Genomic DNA, 19,225 nt, shown 5'->3' with positions numbered 1-19,225 from the left:
ACGAAGATCTCTTTTGGATATTGCCAATTTAGACTGCGATCTCTTATATTTCCAATCCCTAATTTGAGTGACGTTGGGGTTAAGCAGCGTCAGCTTGCCAAACGTACAGACGCCTCCGGCCAGACGAGGGGGGATGCCAGCCCATGCCCGGTCTCCGCAAATGAAAAATGTTCCTCGGGGCAGCGCCAGCGGTTTGGTGTCCGAGGTAGATGCAAAGGGCAACCGGATGGTGAAATTGCACCATTGCGCTGCTTGGTACTCCGGGCTAGGCGGCCCGATGAAGGAGTACCTCGAGGAACCGAAAAGGGGGGAATACTGAAACCAGATACAAGCCGATGCTCTAGCGGAGCCGACTAGATGGAGCTCTGGGGGGTCGGACTGCAGGGGGGTCAATTTCCTGAGCCCGTCCCTCCAGGCGTTCTGGGCGTCTACCATGAGGGGCGGATTGTAAGTAACATTAAAGGGGTAAGGAAACTCAAAAGGAGGGAGAGGGATCCCCACTAGGCAGGACGACATCGGGTCTTCAGCAGAGCCAAGGTCCAGGCAGATGTGCTCCTGCCCCATGGCTTGAGCGAGGGTCCTCCACACGTTCGCCTTTGGCTGGGGAACTATCCAGGGGTTCGCAGGTGGTGGTAGAGTCTCGATAAGGAGGACTGTCAGGAGGGTAATGATGGTCATCGGGTCCATGCAGGCGGGAGATCAACTAAAAAGAAACAGAAATATAAATTAAGAAGGTCTGGCTTGAGAGGGGGGGGGTCAGGACCGTGGTCAATGGTGGCTCGCCCACCAGTTCCGCCGTTTCCGCCGCCAGCACGCCTCTGCTACCTGTGGGACCGGTTCCGGTTTTGCACCCCGCTTAGGGCGGTAGGGCTTGACCCACTTTGATGGAATCCATCTCGGACCTGAGGGAGTGGACACGCAAGCGTAACCCCTACCCCAGGTCACGAGATCAAATGGCCCTTCCGTTTTCCAGGTCTCCGGATCCTTAATGAGGACCGGGGGCCTGGCCCTAGGTCGCAGCTCCTCGTGCTTCCCGAAGTGTCGCACTATGGGCGGGTTGAGATTTTCAAAGGAGCAATTTAGAAAGTTGATAGTATACAACGCCCGTGCGAGACGGATGTGAGGGGACTCCACCTTCACTGCCGAATGCTGTTGCTCCAAAACCCTTTTAAGGCTCTGGTGGGTCCTCTCCACCACGGCTTGGCCTGTCGGGGAATAGGGGATGCCGGTCTTGTGTTCTATTCCCCATTGCTGTAGGAAGCTCCGCAGTTCCTTGGATTTGTAAGCTGGGCCGTTATCTGTTTTGATTACCTTAGGGATGCCCAGGACCGCGAATGCCTGAAGCATATGCTTCCTGCAATCTGCAGCCCTCTCACCTGTGTGGGCAGAGGCAAAGACAGCACTAGAGAAAGTGTCCACAGAGACATGTACAAACTTAAAGCGGCCGAATGATGGATAATGGGTTACGTCCATCTGCCACACCTCGCAGCTGGACAAACCACGGGGGTTAGCTCCGAGAGGGACAGAAGGGAGCTGGTGGGACTGGCAGTGAGGACATGTAGCCACAATGGCCTTGGCCTGTTCGCGCGTCAGATGGAACTGCCGAACCAGGCCAGGCGCATTCTGATGGAACAACTGGTGGCTGATCTTGGCTTGACTGAAGAGATCAGGGAGCGGGGCCACTTGAACAGGGGCGGCAAGGGCATCGGCTCGCCGGTTGCCCTCCGCTATGAACCCCGGCAAATCGGTGTGTGATCTCACGTGCATGACATAAAAGGGTTGCTCTCGGTGGGAGACCAATTGAACCAATTTGGAGAGCAAGTCGTACAATTTTGGGTTTGACACCTCCTGCAGCACAGCATTTTCAGCTCTGGACACTACACCTGCTACATAGGCTGAATCCGTAACTAAATTGAAAGGTCCAGGGAACCTCTCAAAGGCTCTGACGACTGCGTCCAACTCGGCAATTTGAGGTGAACCTTCAACCTCGGTGACATCGGACTCCCACTCCCGAGTTTGGGGATTCCTCCAAGTCATGACTGACTTATGGGATCTTCCAGACGCGTCAGTAAAAATGGTCATTGCCTTTAGAGGAGTTCTGCTCTGGATCGATTTTATAGATAATACGAACTCCTGATTGAATAATTTATGGGCCGGCCGATCAACACTAATTTGGCCGGAGTAGCTATCTAGAGCGAACTGCAAAGCTGCATTCGTTTGCAGGAGGCTGTCAATTACCTTTTGTTTTAGGTGGCCCGAATTTAATTTAAGAGGAATGTATATGCACGCAAGATCAACGCCTGCCAGCTCTCTGATCCTCAGCCTAGCTTTCCGGATCAACTCTGCCACCAGTTCAGCAGGCTGTGTCATTCTCTTGGACCGATGGTGGCTGAGGAACACCCACTCAATGATTAAGAGGGGGTCACTCGAGCCCCGGTCCCTGCCTTTGGTGGCGTTGTCCCACTGAAAAATCACCCCGTGGAGGTGTGGCAGTTTGCCGCAAATAATGAATTTAAATGGCAGGCCCGGATGACAGCGGTGGGCCTGCCTAGCCGAAATGAGTCTCTGGATTTTCTCTAGTGCAATCCTCGCCTCTGGGGTAAGGGTCCTGGGAGAACTTAGCTCCTCTCCCCCTCTCAATAAATTGAAAAGGGGGGCCAGGTCTTCTGTTGGTATGCCCAGCCAAGGTCTTACCCAATTCAAAGATCCACACAGCTGGTGAACATCCGCCAAGGTTTTGATAGTTGTTACAATAGCCAATTTCTGAGGAACAATGGTCCTCTTAGTAATTTCCAGGCCCAGATACTTCCAAGGCGGCACGCTTTGAATTTTTTCCTGTTGGAGCTCGAACCCTGCAGCAACCAGCGCATCGACTGTCAGGTCAAGGGCGTGGCCAAGTATGTCAGCGGTCGGGGCACACACCAGGATGTCATCCATGTAATGGTAAATGATGGCATCGTTTACCACTGCACGTATTGGGGACAGCAAGGAAGCGACGTACCATTGGCAGATCACTGGGCTGCACTTTAGGCCTTGTGGAAGGACCCGCCAATGGTAGCGCTTGCTTGGGGACTCACGGTTGATGGAAGGAACCGTGAACGCAAAACGCGGGGCATCGTCCGGGTGGAGGGGAATTTGAAAAAAGCAATCCTTTATATCAATCACAGCCAATTCCCAATTTTGTGGGAGCATCGTTGGGGAGGGCATCCCTGGTTGGAGAGGCCCCATATCTTCTATAATGTTGTTGATTTGGCGGAGGTCGTGGAGAAGCCGCCACTTGTCCTTATTGGGCTTTTTGATGACAAACACGGGAGAATTCCACGGTGACGTGGTCTCCACGATATTGCCCTTAAGTAGTTGCTCCTCAACGAGCTCCTTGAGCGCCGCCAATTTCTGTTTATTAAGCGGCCACTGCACTACCTGGACTGGCTTATCTGATTTCCAATTGAGCTTCCAGGTAGGGCGCTCATCAGTGACCGCCGCCCGAAAAACCTGGGGAGCCGCTGGAAGGTCAATTCGGGCTCCCCACTGGGCTAGGAGGTCTCTCCCCCACAGGGGCTCCGTATAATCTAAAACGAATGGGCGTATAGAAGCCAATTGCCCATCAGGCCCCGTAATTTGCACGATGCTCTTAGATTGTCTGGCCAATTGTAAACCCCCAACACCACGGACGTGTCCAGGCGCGGTTTGCAACTCCCAATGCGACGGCCACTCCCGAGAAGGAATGACCGTGACATCCGCCCCAGTGTCCAAAAGGCCTTTTAGCTGTTTGCCTTCCCCCCCTTTTGTAATATAACAATTGAGGCAAGGTCTTTCGTGCCCCAAAACCTGGGCCCATGCGATGGTCGGCGTGGTGTTTTCTGATGTTTGATATAAATCCCAGGTTATTTCAGGCACTGGGATTGCCTGAGCTACAATCTGCCCTTTAGGCAAAAAGATGGGGGGCTGGACACAGTGCAGGCCGACGGCGAACACCCCCGGGTCCGATGGTAAGAGGCCCGGGATAATGTTCACCGTCGGTGGCGTGTGCTTAGTATCACCGACCACAACATACTTGCAGCGAATCCGTCCCCAGTTACCTGGGCACTCCGGGTTGACAGCAACGAGTTGAAGGTCGGAGGTCCTCAGGTGGAGAGCCTCCGAGAGCCGCAACCTATAGGGTGCAAAAGCAGAAGCGGTCGTTAGCACAGGTCTTGTTTGAATTGGTAAAACAGAAGTCAAGTCCGGTAAGTATTGGTCACATTTAGTTGGCGGCGGTCCCTGATCTCCCTTCCCCCTACGCGATGATGATAAATGGCCCGCCTGATTTTTGTCAGCGCGCAGGGGGGCACTGCGCTCCGATTTTAGTTTTTTGGGGGGTTGGCCCCCAACTGTCCCTGCTCCCTTTTAAATTTGTAAAATTCTGCCCGTAGGGGGCAGTCCGGCATCCAATGTCCAGTCCTCCCACACAAATGGCAAGGTGCGGAGGACTTCGACGAAACAGCTGCTGCAACACCCTGCTCGGTGGAGGGCTCTTCTGCCGCGGCGACCCGGGGAGGTTGAATCCTCCTCTTTTCGCTGTCCCTGGTGGTCAGTAGCGGGACCTTACGCGCGCACACTTCCAACATATCAGCCATCTGCGGTGCCGGGTGGAGGGGCAGGCTGAGGATGGCATCCCTGCATGCCTGGTTGGCATTTGAGGACGCCACCTCCCGCAAGATGGTGCTTCTAGCTCCTTCGTCCGACACCTGATGTTCAATGGCCTTCCTCAACTTCTCCACGAAGTCAAGGAAGGCCTCGTCTGGACCCTGAAAGATTCTAGAAAAGGCAGTTGGGGGCGCGCCCCCCGGCAGCAACAAAAAGGCTTTTTCTGCGGCAGCTGCCGACGCTTTAAGAGCCTCCCGGGGAAGGGTACTCGCCTGGGAGTACCCATCTTCCCAGTCCCCGGTCCCCAGGAGCTGGTCGATGGCCAAAGGGCGACCTGTGAAATCAACTCCCGATTGGGGTTGACTCCACAGGCTTGGGAGGGCTTCAGTCACCCCCCTCCTCCAGGCGGCTTCCCACATTACCCGCTCGGATGGATTCAGCAGGCAAGTGAAAAGCCGCCGGACATCGAAGGGGGTGATCTCTGCTTCGGAGAGTGTTGCTTCCAAAACTCCCCGGAAGTATTCACTCTCCCGGCCGTACTCCTTTTGGGCTTTGACCAGCTCCTTAATTTGTGAATGACTTAATGGGACCCATTGGCGACGCACTCCCCCACCCGCTTCTGGCTGGTAAACAACCGGAGCCGCCGATGGTACCATGGCCGGCTCCGGTTCCCGGCCTTTGGCCCCCCCCCCCCCGGGCCCCGAACCGTGGGAACCGGAGGGAGGGGCGTGGGAACCGGAAGAAGGGGAGGAGGGGGCGTGGCGGGAGACTGGGCGGCCCGATGACGAGGGGCCGTCCCCGGAGGCGGGAGCAGGAGGCGGGGCACAGTGGCAAGCGGTGGGCGGGGAAAGGGGCGGGATTGTGGGAGGAACGATGGGAGGAGCTATCATGGGAAAGGGAGGCGGGGAAACGAGATGGGAGGGGTCAGATAGAGGGTGGAGCTGGGGGGAGGTCGGGAGGGAAGGGGCGGGGAAAGGGGAGTGGCCGAGAGGCAGGAAGGGGTTGGAACTTGGAAGAAAAGGATTCTGGGATGATGGGGGTTTTCCCGCCATCTCGACCATGCGGTCGCCTCCATTTTGGGCCACGCCGCGGCCATCTTGTGAAACCAGAGGCGACCCGGGGCAAACTGGGGATTCAACGAACTGGGGTACATAACTCTGGGGTTTGGGGACAGGAGCAGGGGAGGCAGGACAAGTCGAGGAGCCCCCGAGAGTTTGGCCAGAACTCTCGGGGCGGGGGGACCGGGTATTCTGGAGAGGGCCAGGGGATGATGGAACTCCCTGCGCCTGGCTGGTCTGGGGGGGTGCCCCCTTCAGAATCCCGGTTTTAAGTTTGGGCGTACGGGAAGGGGTATTCGGGACAGAGGGTGAGGAAACCGAACTGGGGCAACGTTTTACTCGAACTGTGGCCTGTTCTGAGCTCCCTTCTTCTTTTAATATTTTTCTAATTTGGGCAACAAGCCTGGCCAATTGTATGAGGGAAGCGTCGCCTGGCCTGAACAACTCCGAGAGTCGAGTTTTAACCCTCCGCCAAAAGGCCGGATTTTTGATCAGGTCAGGCGAAACCTCCGGGAACTCAGAAGAGACCCATTTTATTAATTTTCCAACAACAGGTTTTTCATAAACAATTCCCCCCCCAACAAGGATTCCCTCAACTTGGATAATAAGTCTCTTTTGGGCAGTGGACAGCTTAGCACCCATAGCTAGTAGAGACTTCCCACGAAGTCAAATGTCCACTACTAAGAACTTCGAGCCCAATCTGCCACGCAAAAGGAAAAACGAAAACTAAAAGGTGACCACCCACCGGCCCCTGCCTGTAAAATCAAGGGAGGGCGGCAGAACACCCTGGGGACTGGGGAGGACGACAGGGAGAGCGGCGAAACACTCACGTGTCCGGTGGGCGATCAAAGGAAAGCGCGGCGAAGCGGGTCCTGCGGCCGGACGGCTCGGGGTGCTCGAGGTCCCGTCCGGTCCCCGGGGAGCGCTGCCTCAGAGGGCCTGCTCACCTCGGGGTGCTGCTGCGTCCAAAGGACGGAGTCCAAAATCCGTAGGGTCCTTGCGAAGATTGTAAGTCCAGGCTCTACTGGTCCCGAATCCGGCCGACCAGGAGCAGGCAATCGATGCAGAGGGGCCCCGCGTGGGCGCCAGCAACTGAAGCTGTGGCTGTTTTTAAGGGGGGCCCGGCTGAAGGGATTTAGAGAATCCAGCCACCTTCAGCTACACCGGCACTCCCCTGGCACGAAGCCAGAAGCATGTGCCGACCGTGGGTGGGGTGAGAGGAAACAGTCACCGATATTGAAGCAACCACGCCGCAGGAGTGAAGAAAAGAGACGGCCCTCCTCTGCTGGGTGAATTAACTTGGTTTAATCCAGGGTAGGGGAAGTGCAGGGTGGCCACCCAAAGGTGGCGAGCGGAGGAGGAGCCCCGGGCCCCTCCGGGGACCAGGTTTTACAGGGAAGGGGTGGGTACACAAGAAACCAATCACAGAACGAAAATTTGCATACATTGAAGACTGATGGGTGGTGTGGATCAATGGGGATAGGTCAGGGGAGGAGCCCAGGCCAACCAGCCAGTCACTCGACACCCTAGCTGGAAGATTCTGGAACTTGGGGCGGGGTGCCAGTGATTGGCAGAAGGCCTGGGGAGGGGATACAAGGACAAATAAGGGATAATGAGGGAAAATGAGGAGGGGAAAACCGTGATTGACATAACTGGGGGTTTGAGCCAGACCAACTTGCCAAGCTAGGAGAGGGGGGAACGGAACAAACCAAACACAAACCACAACAATAATCTTCACTCAGTTTGTTATGCATTAATTTGGAACTGGAGAAGAGGAAAAGATGTTTTCTCTCAGAAGAGGTTGCTGTTTAAAGTTAAAATAACAAAAAGACCCTTAAGAAGTATTACAAAATTTCAACAGTAGATAATTCCTCCACACAATGTCAGTTGAGGATATTGAGATGATTTCTTGAATTAAAGATACTATTTTAAAATTCAATTCAGCATAGAAGTGCCAAGTTGAAATCTTGGGGTTTTGGATCATATTTCTATCAATTTTTTGTATTGTAATTTATGGCTCAGTCTTGCAGCTGTAAGTTAATTTTTCTACCTTCACAAAAAAAAAAAACAACTTAGGTGTTTTATATAGTGGTGATGGATTTCAAAATAGGCCATTGAATCATAGCATCATTTAGATTGGAAAAGACCCTTAACCCTTTAGACCTAAAACTGGCAAGTCCACCACTAAACCATGTCCCAAGCGTCATATCTACACATCTTTTAAATGCCTCCAGGCTGGGGACTCTACCTCTTCCTTGGGCAGCCTGTTCCAATGTTTGACCACCCTTTTGGGGAAGAAATTTTTCCTCACACCCAATCCAAACCTCTCCTGGTGCAAGTCAATGCTGCTTTCTCAAACTATCTCTTGCTACTTGACAGAAGAGACTGACCCTCACCTGGCTACAACCTCTTTTCAGACATTTATGGAGAGCAGTAAGGTTCCTCCTGAGCCTTCTTGACTCCAGGCTAAACAACGCCAGCTCCCTCAGCTTATGACACTTTGCTCCAGACCCACCCCCAGCTCTGTCCTTCTCTGGACAAGCTGCAGCACCTCAGTGTCCTTCTTGCAGTGTGGGGCCCAAAACTGAGCACAGGATTTGAGATACAGCCTCCCCAGTGCCAAGCGGAGGGCAATGATCACTCCTCTAATTGCAGATGTATTTGCAAATAAGATGGTAGAATTGAACCTAGTTATCCACTCTCCTTTTGTCGTATTGTGATACTGAGAGACTCCTTGCCATTTTCAAACACTGCTAGAATGAGAAATAGCTTGTTCTACTTGGAAATTGAAGGCATTTCTGAATAAATCTTTTAGATGTATTCTTTTTTTTACCTGTGGTTGTTTTCAAAATTAGTGCAACACACCATTTAAATCACAAAATTATCTTGACATATATCCTGGCACAGCTTTTGGAAACACATAATAGCAGCAGCACTCGAAGGAAGGAATTATTTTCTTCTTCCCTTCATAGGGAAAAAGTAAGAGAATCAATCAAAATGTGTTTTAAAGATAGTTATTACAGTTATTAAAGACACAAGTAATTATTAGATGTAGTACAATGTTCATGATCATTTGTTTAGGAGGTAGAAAATGAAAATAATTTGATCAGCACAAATTCTGAGCACTGCACTAAGTTAGGAATCCTTATGATTTGTGTAGTTGTCTGGGAGCCTCTCTGAAGGCAGAAGAACCAGTATTTATAACTTTTCCTAAAAATCTTATTGTTTCAACACATAAAGTTCAAGTAGCATTTTGGGAAACTGACAAAAGAAACATAGGACATAAACTACTGACAACGAATAAAATTCTATTAAATTATTAGTTCTTCTGCTATTAAGTATATTTACCTGGGTTTTTTTTTTTAATTTGAATATTTCATTTTGAAAGCAACATCTCTCTCAAATTTTCCTCTCAGATTATGACTTTCACGTTTCCTGGTTTTCTCTTATATCTTCTTTGTGATGGAGGATTCAGTATGGGAGATTTTGTTGTCAGGAGACTTTCTTCTTTGTTTGTGATTTTATTTCATCAGTTGTTCAAAGCTAATATTTCCTGTTCTTTAAGCAGTAGCAAACATAACTTCAGGTAGTGTAAAAGAAATTCAGGAATGTCACTATGCATTCCTTATTCTTTAGTAGTTTAAATTATGCAACTGCATTTGAATCATGGTGGCACCAGTTTGTATCAAGTTTGGAGTAGTTTGGTTTTTAGCTAAAACATAAGAACTTAGTTTTTTGGAAAGAAAGCAGGAGATAGCTCAGAGATTGAATTTAGCTATTAGGAACATTCTGATATCACCAGGGAAAACACTGGGTGTGGGATTTGAATATGCTGGAGTGCAAGTCAAAAGTTTTTTGCTGACTTCAGGGCACACAAGAAAGTTCATACTAGTCAAGTACATCCTTAGGTACCTGTAAGTCCGGTTTTCCAATTCTCTGAGTTTACTTTTGAAATTATTGCCAGTATTCTCTTCCAGATGTAGGATACTTCTGCTGTTATAATCTGCACTTTTATAAACCAATGGACTTTATAAACTAATGGTTTGATAAACTAGCTTGAAGTATTACTGATTTGGATTTTCTGGCTAATCATGCTTTACACTGGCACATAAATTGCAATGGTTGTGATAGAGTGGTACTTGCTGGACACATATTTTAGGGACACATTGCAGGTTTGGGGGATACCATTACTCTCTATATTTGCTTGTATGTGTTTAGATTTAAAATATCTAAGTGTTGCTCCACTCCTCCCCTTTGCCTTGTATCCTTGCCATTTTTAAAACTCTACATTTATTTTACCAACTGCTGAAACCCCTTATATGTAGGGAAGTTTCCACTTTAGAACCTTGACCCTTCCTCATTCCCTGGCTCCTCTTTTCTGGTTGCCTTTGACTTTAACAAATAAAACCCAAAGTGAAACCAACACTAAAAACCAAACCAAAACCAAAATCAAAATATTTAAATGGATTTCTGGCCTGGCCTAGATATTCTTTACAAGGTAAATAAAGTGCCATATGGTGATAAAAAAATTACTGCCTGGAAAAATACTTAAAAGTTTGTTTCCCACCTTATACAGCAACTTTGTAAATATTCAATAAAATAGCTCTTAGAAATGATAGCTTTTTCATATTAACTAGTCTGATACAAAGTTGCATTTTTTAGCATTTAAGATTTTTTTGTTGTTGTTTTAGAGGAAGTTGTGTTTTGGTTGGTCCTTTAATATAGATTTCCCCTTATTTTTTCAGATACTTAAAGCTTCAAAAGAAAAGTCCCTACATCAGGAGGACCAGTCCTAACCATACGCTACAAAAGGGGAGCAGATGGTTGAAATAGACCTTATGATGTAATTACCAAGCAGTTCAGGGTTTGGGGAATGAACACTAAGATGTTGTAAATGGGTTTTAGCCAACTGTCATTTTAGTAAGCATTTTTAACACTTGGATGTTTAGTTTACATTCCTGTCTGATATTTTTTTTCCCTTGGTCAAGTTTAGTGAAGTCATTATTTTTCTTCTGTGTTTGTGACAAAGTTACAGCTTAGAGCTGCATTTCATGTACTGTTTAAGCAACTGGTAATATTCTATTTATAACATAGCAGCAGGTACATTTTTTTCAGATTTTAATATATATCTTTTGTTGTGGATTCATACAGTATGTGCAGAGCAGTTTGGTCAAATGAAACATATGATGTTATGAATTTTTAAATGTTTCATAACTGCTGATATAGAATACAGCCTAATTGCATTTTATTAAAGAACACTAATCAGGCACACACTATGCTGTGAAGTTTGACATATATCTTTTTGCACTGATGTTATGTCAAAAGTTAACGACATGAATTTCAGGTGATTTTTAAAATACCCTAACAAGGTATAAAATGTGTGTTTAATTCATACTAGTAAAAGGCCAGATTACAAAATTAGAGTTTTCAAAAACCTGTTATGCATGAATTAGCACTTTTTATTTATGCTCATCTGAATTTTTCAAGCAAAAATTTCTCGAGACTACTAGATGCTAGCCTGACCGAGAGTCAGTGGAGATTGCAACAAGACTGAGTTGCTGGAATCAGGTTGAATTCAGTTAAATTATTCCATTTTGGTTCACCTACCAATATAATGATCTCAAAAGCTGGCTTTAATAAGCTTTATATTCAGTAAATTATTTTAAAAGTCAAATTTGCATAAATACTTGATTTGCAAATTTTATTTTAAAAAAGTACTTGGAAATTCAACCTTAAAAAAAATATGATGTCAGAATTTAAGACCTACTGTTATGAATGCTCTTAAAAATGGTACATCTGAAATTTAGGTACTGTGAGTGATTTAGAATTTTAATATAACAGGTGTGCTTTTTACCTGTTCTGTGCTGCTGTTCCACAATTACAAAGACATATTTTATTCTTTGATATTTTGCATGTGTTCCTTTTTGGCTCAGGAATAATTGCTGTGATTTTAGGAAGTTGCCAAGCCTGTTACAGGACCTTAGGAGAAGTAAAGTAAGATAAATTTATAAAAAGAAAAACCAATTTGGTAACCCTAACAGCTGGTTGCCTTTTGGTTTACAGGAAGACTTTCAATTTCTGTAACACCGTTTTGAAGTCAGGGTTTTAGATGCTTACATTTGTAGTGAAAGGGGCATCATATATGCTTGCCCTTGTTTTGGGCTTGGGATGTCAGTAAGACTCCATATGTTACATCTGATCAACAAATACACATGTCCCAAAGTGGTATCTTTAGACTTTTCAGGAAAGCAATAATACTCTTAGACTGTGATGTGTTTTGGGATGGGATATTCTAGTAAAATTACCTGTGATTGTGAATTGCAGAGCAATAATTTTTACAAAGCCATATTTTGTGAGATATCTTGGGAATTATTTTAGAATGGTGAATGGAGGACTTTTTATATAACAGTGGCAGCCTATTTGTAGAATTATGGGACTGTGAGAGTATATTACGCTGTGATTGAATTTTAGTATTTTGTAACTGGGTATGTGATTTTACGTGCTTCATGTTTACAAAAAAATGCCAAGCTAAGCAAGGTCAAGTGGACTATTAAGAATATGTATATTTAAACCATTTTAATGTTTGGCTGCAATAAAACACAGAAGAATATCTTTGTCGTTCTAGTGTCATTATTTATTCCCAAATGTATTAAATATTAGCTATAGGGATAAATATTTGACTCAGCCACTGATTAGTATTTTTTTAATTGTGAATTTGAATATTAAAAAATATATTTGAAAGTATTGTTTACAAGGGGCAAGTAGCAAGTAAAATAAATTAATTTTATTTCTGGCTGCTGTTATGTGAAGGAAATAGACAGTATGCTAAGGTCTGTGTCTTCTATAATTGTGTTGTGATTGTCTTTTTGGAGTATTGACATTCTGCAACCAGCTAGGCCTGAATTTTTTCCATGAAACATCATTTCTGTTTGTAACTTATAATGGATGAGATAGCATTTCTTAACAAACACAAATGTCTGGGAAAAGTGATATATCTGTTTTGCATACAGAATATTATGGTTATGGTCCATAGTTTAAACCAGAAATCTGATAAGGTCCATGCACTTCTGTGAAAGCAAAATTCTTCCTTGACTTTTTCAGTTTTCAGACACCTCCATAGCTTTAATGGTCTGGTATTGCTGAATAGTAGTTTAAGAAAAAGTCAGAAGATTACCTTTTCCTTAATATTTTCACATTGCTACCTACTTGTTATATGTCAGTGAATCTATGAAATCTTGGATTCAGTTCCTTTTTTTTTGAAATCACAGGAAGAAATAGCAGTAAGCAAAGAGTAGAATACTAAAGTTGTATTTTAATACTGCCAATTTACTACAGTTTAAGTGACTTTGTAACATTCTCTGTAATTGAAAAAGTACCATATCATTGCACTTCTTTCTAGGAAGTAAGGAAAATGGCTAAGATTTCATATAGTAAAGATACTGAAAAATGTGATGATTTAATCGAACATCATTTGTAATTTTACATGTTTCAAAAATTACATATCTGTAAATAAATTGTGTTGGGCATTTATAGTGTTGATTGAGATTCCTGTAAAATCTACAAGGTCTGAAACACATTTTTAATTGTGACTTGGGTTGTTCTCATATGCAGTCAAACATTTAGTTGTAATATGAAAAATAAATTTATTCTTCCTGGTAGAAACCTGCTTGGGAGTCCCTGGTGCCTTCGTTATATACTGATAGCACTCCTAGCCTGCAGAGATTAGCTAAAACTGTTTTGTCAGTGATTTTCAGCTTTGAATTATTTTGCTGGATATGAAGACATTGCATAAAGGATGAGAGTGGGTTGAAAAGCTAAGTTTTTTTTGTTTGTTTGCTTGAGCTACAGTTGGTTTAAGTTGATGAAAAAATAGTCTCAAGATTTATTATCATATCCCTGTCTTTGAGAGAGCACATTTTTAAGCCTTTGTCAAAAATAGCATAATTAAAACCTTTTGCACCATTGAAATATGCTAGGGATCAGTGTGGAAGGAACAAAGCAATATGTGCTGAATATGATGCTGAAGTGAATTCTTACTGAAGTGTGAATTCTTAGCTTCAGAGCTAACAAGATCAAGTTGTGATGAATTTCAAAAGCAGCTACATAGGAGGAAAAGTGGGAGTATTTAAAGATCATTGGAGAGGCTTTGGTGAAGTCAATGGCAACTAATCTAGCAGAATACAGGTTGAAAATAGTCTGAGATTTTAGAGAACTGATTCTAGTGCATAAATAGCTATAGAGGGCTGTAGGTTATGTTGCATGAGTCTCAGGAATAAAGATATGTGAAGCCAGACAAGAAGTGGGAGATAGGAGCAGGCTTTAGAGTGATGAGGTCATATACATTTTTCTTGCTGTAATGGCAAAGAAGTTGCAGAAGTAACATGAATGTCCAAGATTGGACAAGGTGTGGAAGCAGGTTATCCAGTGACCTAGAATGAGGTAGAGAGAACAGGTCAGGTGAAAATCTCAAGTGTTGCCGATAAAGGAGAGGATACGTGGAAAATGGGTGGGTAACTAGCATGATGTGTCATGGTAATGGGAGGTGGTAAAAATAGAAATATGAGTATATGAACTGGTTTGTGTGAAAACTGTAAAACTAAACTATTATTTCATCTGGGGCTGCATTGTTGCTCTTTTTAAAATGTAGTGTTTTGGATGACATATAACAATTTTATTGATTGTATGATATGTGCCAAAAAATACAGAGGCCAGGGTTTTAGGAAGTACTGCACAATGCTTTCATTGATATACTGCTACAGTAATAATTGTTCCTAGTATGTAATTGATCCTATAGATCTTTTGTCATTCCTTACAATTTAATTGACAATCTAGATCTCATGATGTAATTGAAGAGGTGAATGACTTTCAGCATGACCATATTTATTTAATTTACCGTATAATCAAGTTAATGCTCATTCTGCCTTGTACTGAATATAAATTAGAGTTATAGTGTCCCTACATTCAGGAATAGCAGTTGTCAGCCTATAGTAAAGGGTGAAATTAGAGTGTTAAAAAATTTGCTTTCATGTGTGTGCATAATCCAGTTTCTTCACTAAAAAATGCAATGTTTTTCTGCATTTTAAAATGTCATATTCACACTATAATGCTTCTGAGCAGTCAGTTTAAAAAGCAGTAAAGACTGAGTATTCAGAGAAGGTGTCTCTAAATGACTTGGAAATTAAAGAAAATGTTTTTTATATATGTAAGAATACCTCAAAATTAACCACTATATGTTAAAGAGGATAGTAACTAGCTAAAAAGGCAACAGACCTCCCTATTTAGTGTTCTCTAAGTTTATCAGGAGGAAACACTGGAAGCTTATTGGGAAAAAATGGAAATGGAAACAGAATAACAGTGTTAGAATTGTGAGGCAAGATGCTTTTTATGCTGTAGAGTAGGGCACGATCAAAAAGTGGTTTTGGGGGGGGGGGGGGGGAAGATCTTTCTGTATCTACCACCTTCATGGTACACATACATGATTTTTGTCCAGGATTTAGTTTGCCTTTGCTACAGGCTGTCCTGATGCTTAGTTAACATCTACCTCTGCAGTCAGATGTTTGCAAAACACCTGTTACATTGTTTTAGAAGTTGAAAAAAGACAAAAGCTTCCAAGTGCCCAAGTCACTTCTAAAAATGAGACTTAAGTACCTGATTGATTTGGTTTTTCACATTTTAACCAAATGTATTGTGTATTAAGTTAGTGTTTCCAGTATCTTTTAATTAGTAAACAGATTTTGTTTCTTGCAAAATAGCTTGCATTGTAAGTGTATATCAACAAAATCTATTAAATATCTAGAGGAGAAATTCTGTGAAATGTTTTGTGATGGAAGCAATATTGTCATATTTGAAGCATCTGCAGGGAAAGACCTTTTAGGTAACTATAGTTCAGAAAATGATCTATGGTTATTTTAAAAAATAAAAATGAAACAAAAAATTCCTGTTGACTCAATTATGTTTTGAGTATAAATTGTAATTTTCTTGTATCTCTTTCCTATCATAAAATGTTAGCATAAATTTATTTCAATGCAATTATATTTTTAATGTTCTAGGGAAAAGTGAAAAAGAAACTGAACAAGACAAAACAGAAAAAGGTAAGTCTGAAAGTAACATTCTGTTCTGAATTCAAAGCCATGCTTTCTGGGAGGATTGATTTAAATCACACTAAAGACTAGTGAAGCTTTGCTTCAGTACATCTCATGTAGATAAACTGGAGTTGAATAAACATCCAGAGAGCATGTACTTTTATAGGTGACCGCTTGATTTTTTCCAAGGCAGTTGGCACCAAAGTATGCCAATCAATCTTACCTGGTTGCAGAATGGAATGATAGAATTGTTTAGCTTAGAAAAGACCTTTAAAGTAATTGAGTCCAACTCATAACCTAACACTGAACCATGTCCCTAAGTAACACATCTTTTAAATGCTACCAGGACAGCCTGGCAACCTTTCTGGTGAAAAAATTTTTCCTCATGTCCACTCTAAACCTATCCTGGAGCAACTTGAGGCCATGGCCTCTTGTTCTGTCCCTTGTTACCTGTGGAAAGAGACCAACCTCCACCTCACCACACTTACTCCAATCTCCTTTCAGGATGCTGTAGAGAGCAATAAGGTCCTTCCTGAGCCTTCTTTTCTCCAGGTTAAACACCCCTAAACACTCCCAGCTGCCTCATCAGATTTGTGCTCCGGACCCTTCACCAGCTCCGTTGCCCTTCTCTAGACATATGCCAGGACCTCAATGTCTTTCTTTTAGTGAGGGGCTCAAAACTGACCCCAGGATTTGGGTGCAACCTCACCAGTGCTGAGTAGAGGGGGATGATCAGTGCCCTGCTCCTGCTGGCCACACTAATGCTGATACAGGCCAGGATGCCATTGGCCTTCTTGGCCACCTGGGAACAGACTGGCTCATCAGCTGCTGTAGACCATTGCCCCCGGCTGCTTTTCTGAAGGGCAGCTTTCCAGCCACTCTGCCCCAAGCCTGTAGCATTGCACTGAGTCATGGGATGGTTGTGACAACTCCTGCAGTTTCAGGCCTAGAATGTTCAGTGTCATACTCCTAGATTAGTATTCTGGAGGTCAGAGTTCCACCAAGCCCTTTGTACCTCTGAGGGCCAAGAGGCAATGTGAGCTACCTGGCCCCTGGGGCTGGGGTCAGCACTGCCAGCTATGCTAAGTGTGAAGAGACAAATGACATGGTCATGGTTTGACACTGGCACACAAGCCAGTGCCCCCATGAGAATACCCTCTCCCTGGTTTCTGCTGTGAGATGTGACCAGGAGTAAGCAAAGCAGGCTCCCACTTAGGGAAAAAAATTTATTAACTAAACTACAAGGGAAAGGAAAAAAAAAAGAAACACACAAGGAAAAGGAAAACTTCACAAATACATCTCCTCCTCCTCCCCACCAAATTCCCAATACAATGCATCCCCCAAATCATCGACTCTCGGTCTGGCACCACCCTTCAGAATACTCAATCCTCAGTTCATCAAGAGGAGGAGGAGTCCTTCTTGTGCCAATGGTGACCTCTTCCTTTCATGTCCAGCGCTCTCACCACTGAACATGGACCAGAGCTGCTTCTAGGGTCGACTTTTAAGGATGCTTCGTCCCACTCCAAAAAGGCACAGTCTCAACTTTGGGACATTTGTCCCCCCCATATTTTTCACCCCCTGGGGCTGAGGGGTACCAACACTGAACCCTCTTGGTTCTGAGGCCATTGCCTCCCCCTAGAATGCAGTCTCTGTATCACAGGGAACATGGTTCTGTCCATGGCTATACAAAAAGAGTCCAGCAAAAGCCACTCTATCATCTCTTCCCACTAAGATTCTTCTCTACTCTTCCAACATCTCTCACTTGCCCAGACCTCCCTCACACTTGCCCATTTCCTTCTTCATCATCCACCCTATCTCTCTTCTAGGAAAGGTCAATGTTCTGTAAAGTCTCATTCTCCAAAAAGAAAAAAGCTCCTACAAGCAGCCGGCTGCACCCCCCCCCCCTTCTTCTCCGTCCCAGCCGTGCTGCCGGCACAGGCCCATGTTTATCCAGTTTCAAAGTTACAGTCCCAGGCAGCGGCTCGCTCTCTCTGTCTCTCTCTCTCTTTCTCTCTCTCTCTGTGTCTCTCAGGGGGGGCTGCCCGATGGCTCCCGGTGTCTCTCTCTCTCTCTCTCTCTTCCACCCTTCCACCCCGGGGCTCAGGCCTACCTCTCTCGGACACATGGCTTTCCCCTCCCCCTGCCCAGCCAGCAGCTGGGCCAGGGGAGAGACCCAAACTCTTTCCCGCTGGAACCCAAGAGAGCCTCCCAGAGGAGAGCTCTGCTTTTAACCCCGTGTTCTCAGAGGCAGATCCAATGTCCCAATGGCCACATTAGGTGCCAATATTAAAATCTGAGCACCAATTGACCTGACCACAGTATTCCAGAAAACATATTTCCTGTCAAACCACCACAGACATGCAAATCAGTCCTTGTTGAGACCATGATTGCATAGCCTGTCTTAGGTTAGGTAGGAAGGTGCAGAGACAGATTAGATGGAAAAGAAGTGAGGTTTTGCTGAAGAGCACTGTGAATCTGCTCTCCCTGCAGTGACATTTGTTCTGGCCCCATGCGTTCCATGTCACTGCACAAAGCTTGCAAAACCTCCTTCACTGGGATCATGGCTGGTTGCTGGCAATGCCCAGAAACCTCAGGGCCTGTGCCAAAGGATTCAGTAGCTCTACTCCTTTTTCATTCTGTTTCCATTTTCTTTTTGGCTGTTATTTTATATTTGAATATTTAGAAATGCTGCTTTTCCAATATTTTGATATGGTTTATTTGGTTTGGATTTGTATATTTGTAGTTTAAACATAAGTTTCTAGGACTGGCAAATTTCAGACTTTTAAGTATTTTAAATATGTCACATGTAAGCGTAACATATAAAAAGTAAAAAAACCAACCAAAACAACTTGGAAAGCTTGGCAATTATGCCTACACTTCCATTTATTGGCAGGGAGTATCTTACTGCAATGTATTTACCTACTTGACAGTAGGAAAAAAATCACCATTATGTGCTGCTTTTACTGACCTGTTAGAAAAGTATAATAAAATCATGTACAAGAGCCATCCAGTTTGGGAAAAAAGCAGTCATAGGTAAAAATGCCAGCTTGTGTAAGAGACGTACTAATATGCAACATTACTCGTCAGAGCCTGTACTAAGAGCTTTACATTCTGAAAGTATGACAGAGTGGAGCAACTTCCCTTTTTTACCCTAGGTGCTTTGTGGTTTTGTTTCTTTTTAAACATCAACTAAATAAATGTCACTGCAGATTACAGAATTTCTCTAAAGTAGGAAAAGGATAGTTTTTTTTTTCCAGGTTAAATTGCTGGAATTTTTCATCCTACCAGGAAAAACAACCCTGCATTTTAATGAACTTTGTTTATGGGTACACTGCTTGTATGATTTTCATACAAGCTGAATTTTGTTGAACTTTTTTGATAGTTTAAACTGGTTTAGTTTCCATTTTCAATAAAAGTGGTTAGGTATAGATGTCCTAGTCACAGGAAGTGGTATAAGGT

General features: G+C 44.4%; 2 protein-coding genes across 6 annotated transcripts in view; one reads left to right on the top strand and one right to left on the bottom strand.

Annotated features, from left to right (window-relative positions):
* Positions 1 to 19,225, top strand: part of ASPH (aspartate beta-hydroxylase) — a 123,238-nt gene that overhangs the window by 56,675 nt on the left and 47,338 nt on the right. For all 5 annotated transcript variants that reach the window (XM_036397610.2, XM_054518552.1, XM_054518550.1 and 2 more), the window contains one exon: positions 15,734 to 15,775. In XM_036397610.2, the coding sequence (XP_036253503.2) occupies positions 15,734 to 15,775 (42 nt within the window). The remainder of the gene's footprint in view (positions 1 to 15,733; positions 15,776 to 19,225) is intronic.
* On the bottom strand, positions 209 to 5,642 carry LOC118695829 (eukaryotic translation initiation factor 3 subunit F-like). The gene is made up of 2 exons (XM_036397634.2): positions 5,049 to 5,642; positions 209 to 703 (listed from the first exon to the last, which is right to left on the bottom strand). The coding sequence occupies exons 1-2, from the start codon at positions 5,514 to 5,516 to the stop codon at positions 524 to 526; spliced, it is 648 nt and encodes a 215-aa protein (XP_036253527.2). The 5' UTR covers positions 5,517 to 5,642; the 3' UTR covers positions 209 to 523.

This window comes from Molothrus ater, chromosome 1 (assembly GCF_012460135.2).
Source record: "Molothrus ater isolate BHLD 08-10-18 breed brown headed cowbird chromosome 1, BPBGC_Mater_1.1, whole genome shotgun sequence".
NCBI lineage: Eukaryota > Metazoa > Chordata > Aves > Passeriformes > Icteridae > Molothrus > Molothrus ater.
This window is presented reverse-complemented; position numbering and strand designations above follow the sequence as displayed.

Coding starts and splice junctions, on each gene's coding strand:
- LOC118695829 (XM_036397634.2), bottom strand. CDS start 5,516: ATGATAGCTCCTCCCATCGTTCCTCCCACAATCCCGCCCCTTTCCCCG. Junction 704..5,048: donor TGCTGAATCCATCCGAGCGG/GTAATGTGGGAA, acceptor GTTTCTTTTTAG/TTGATCTCCCGCCTGCATGG.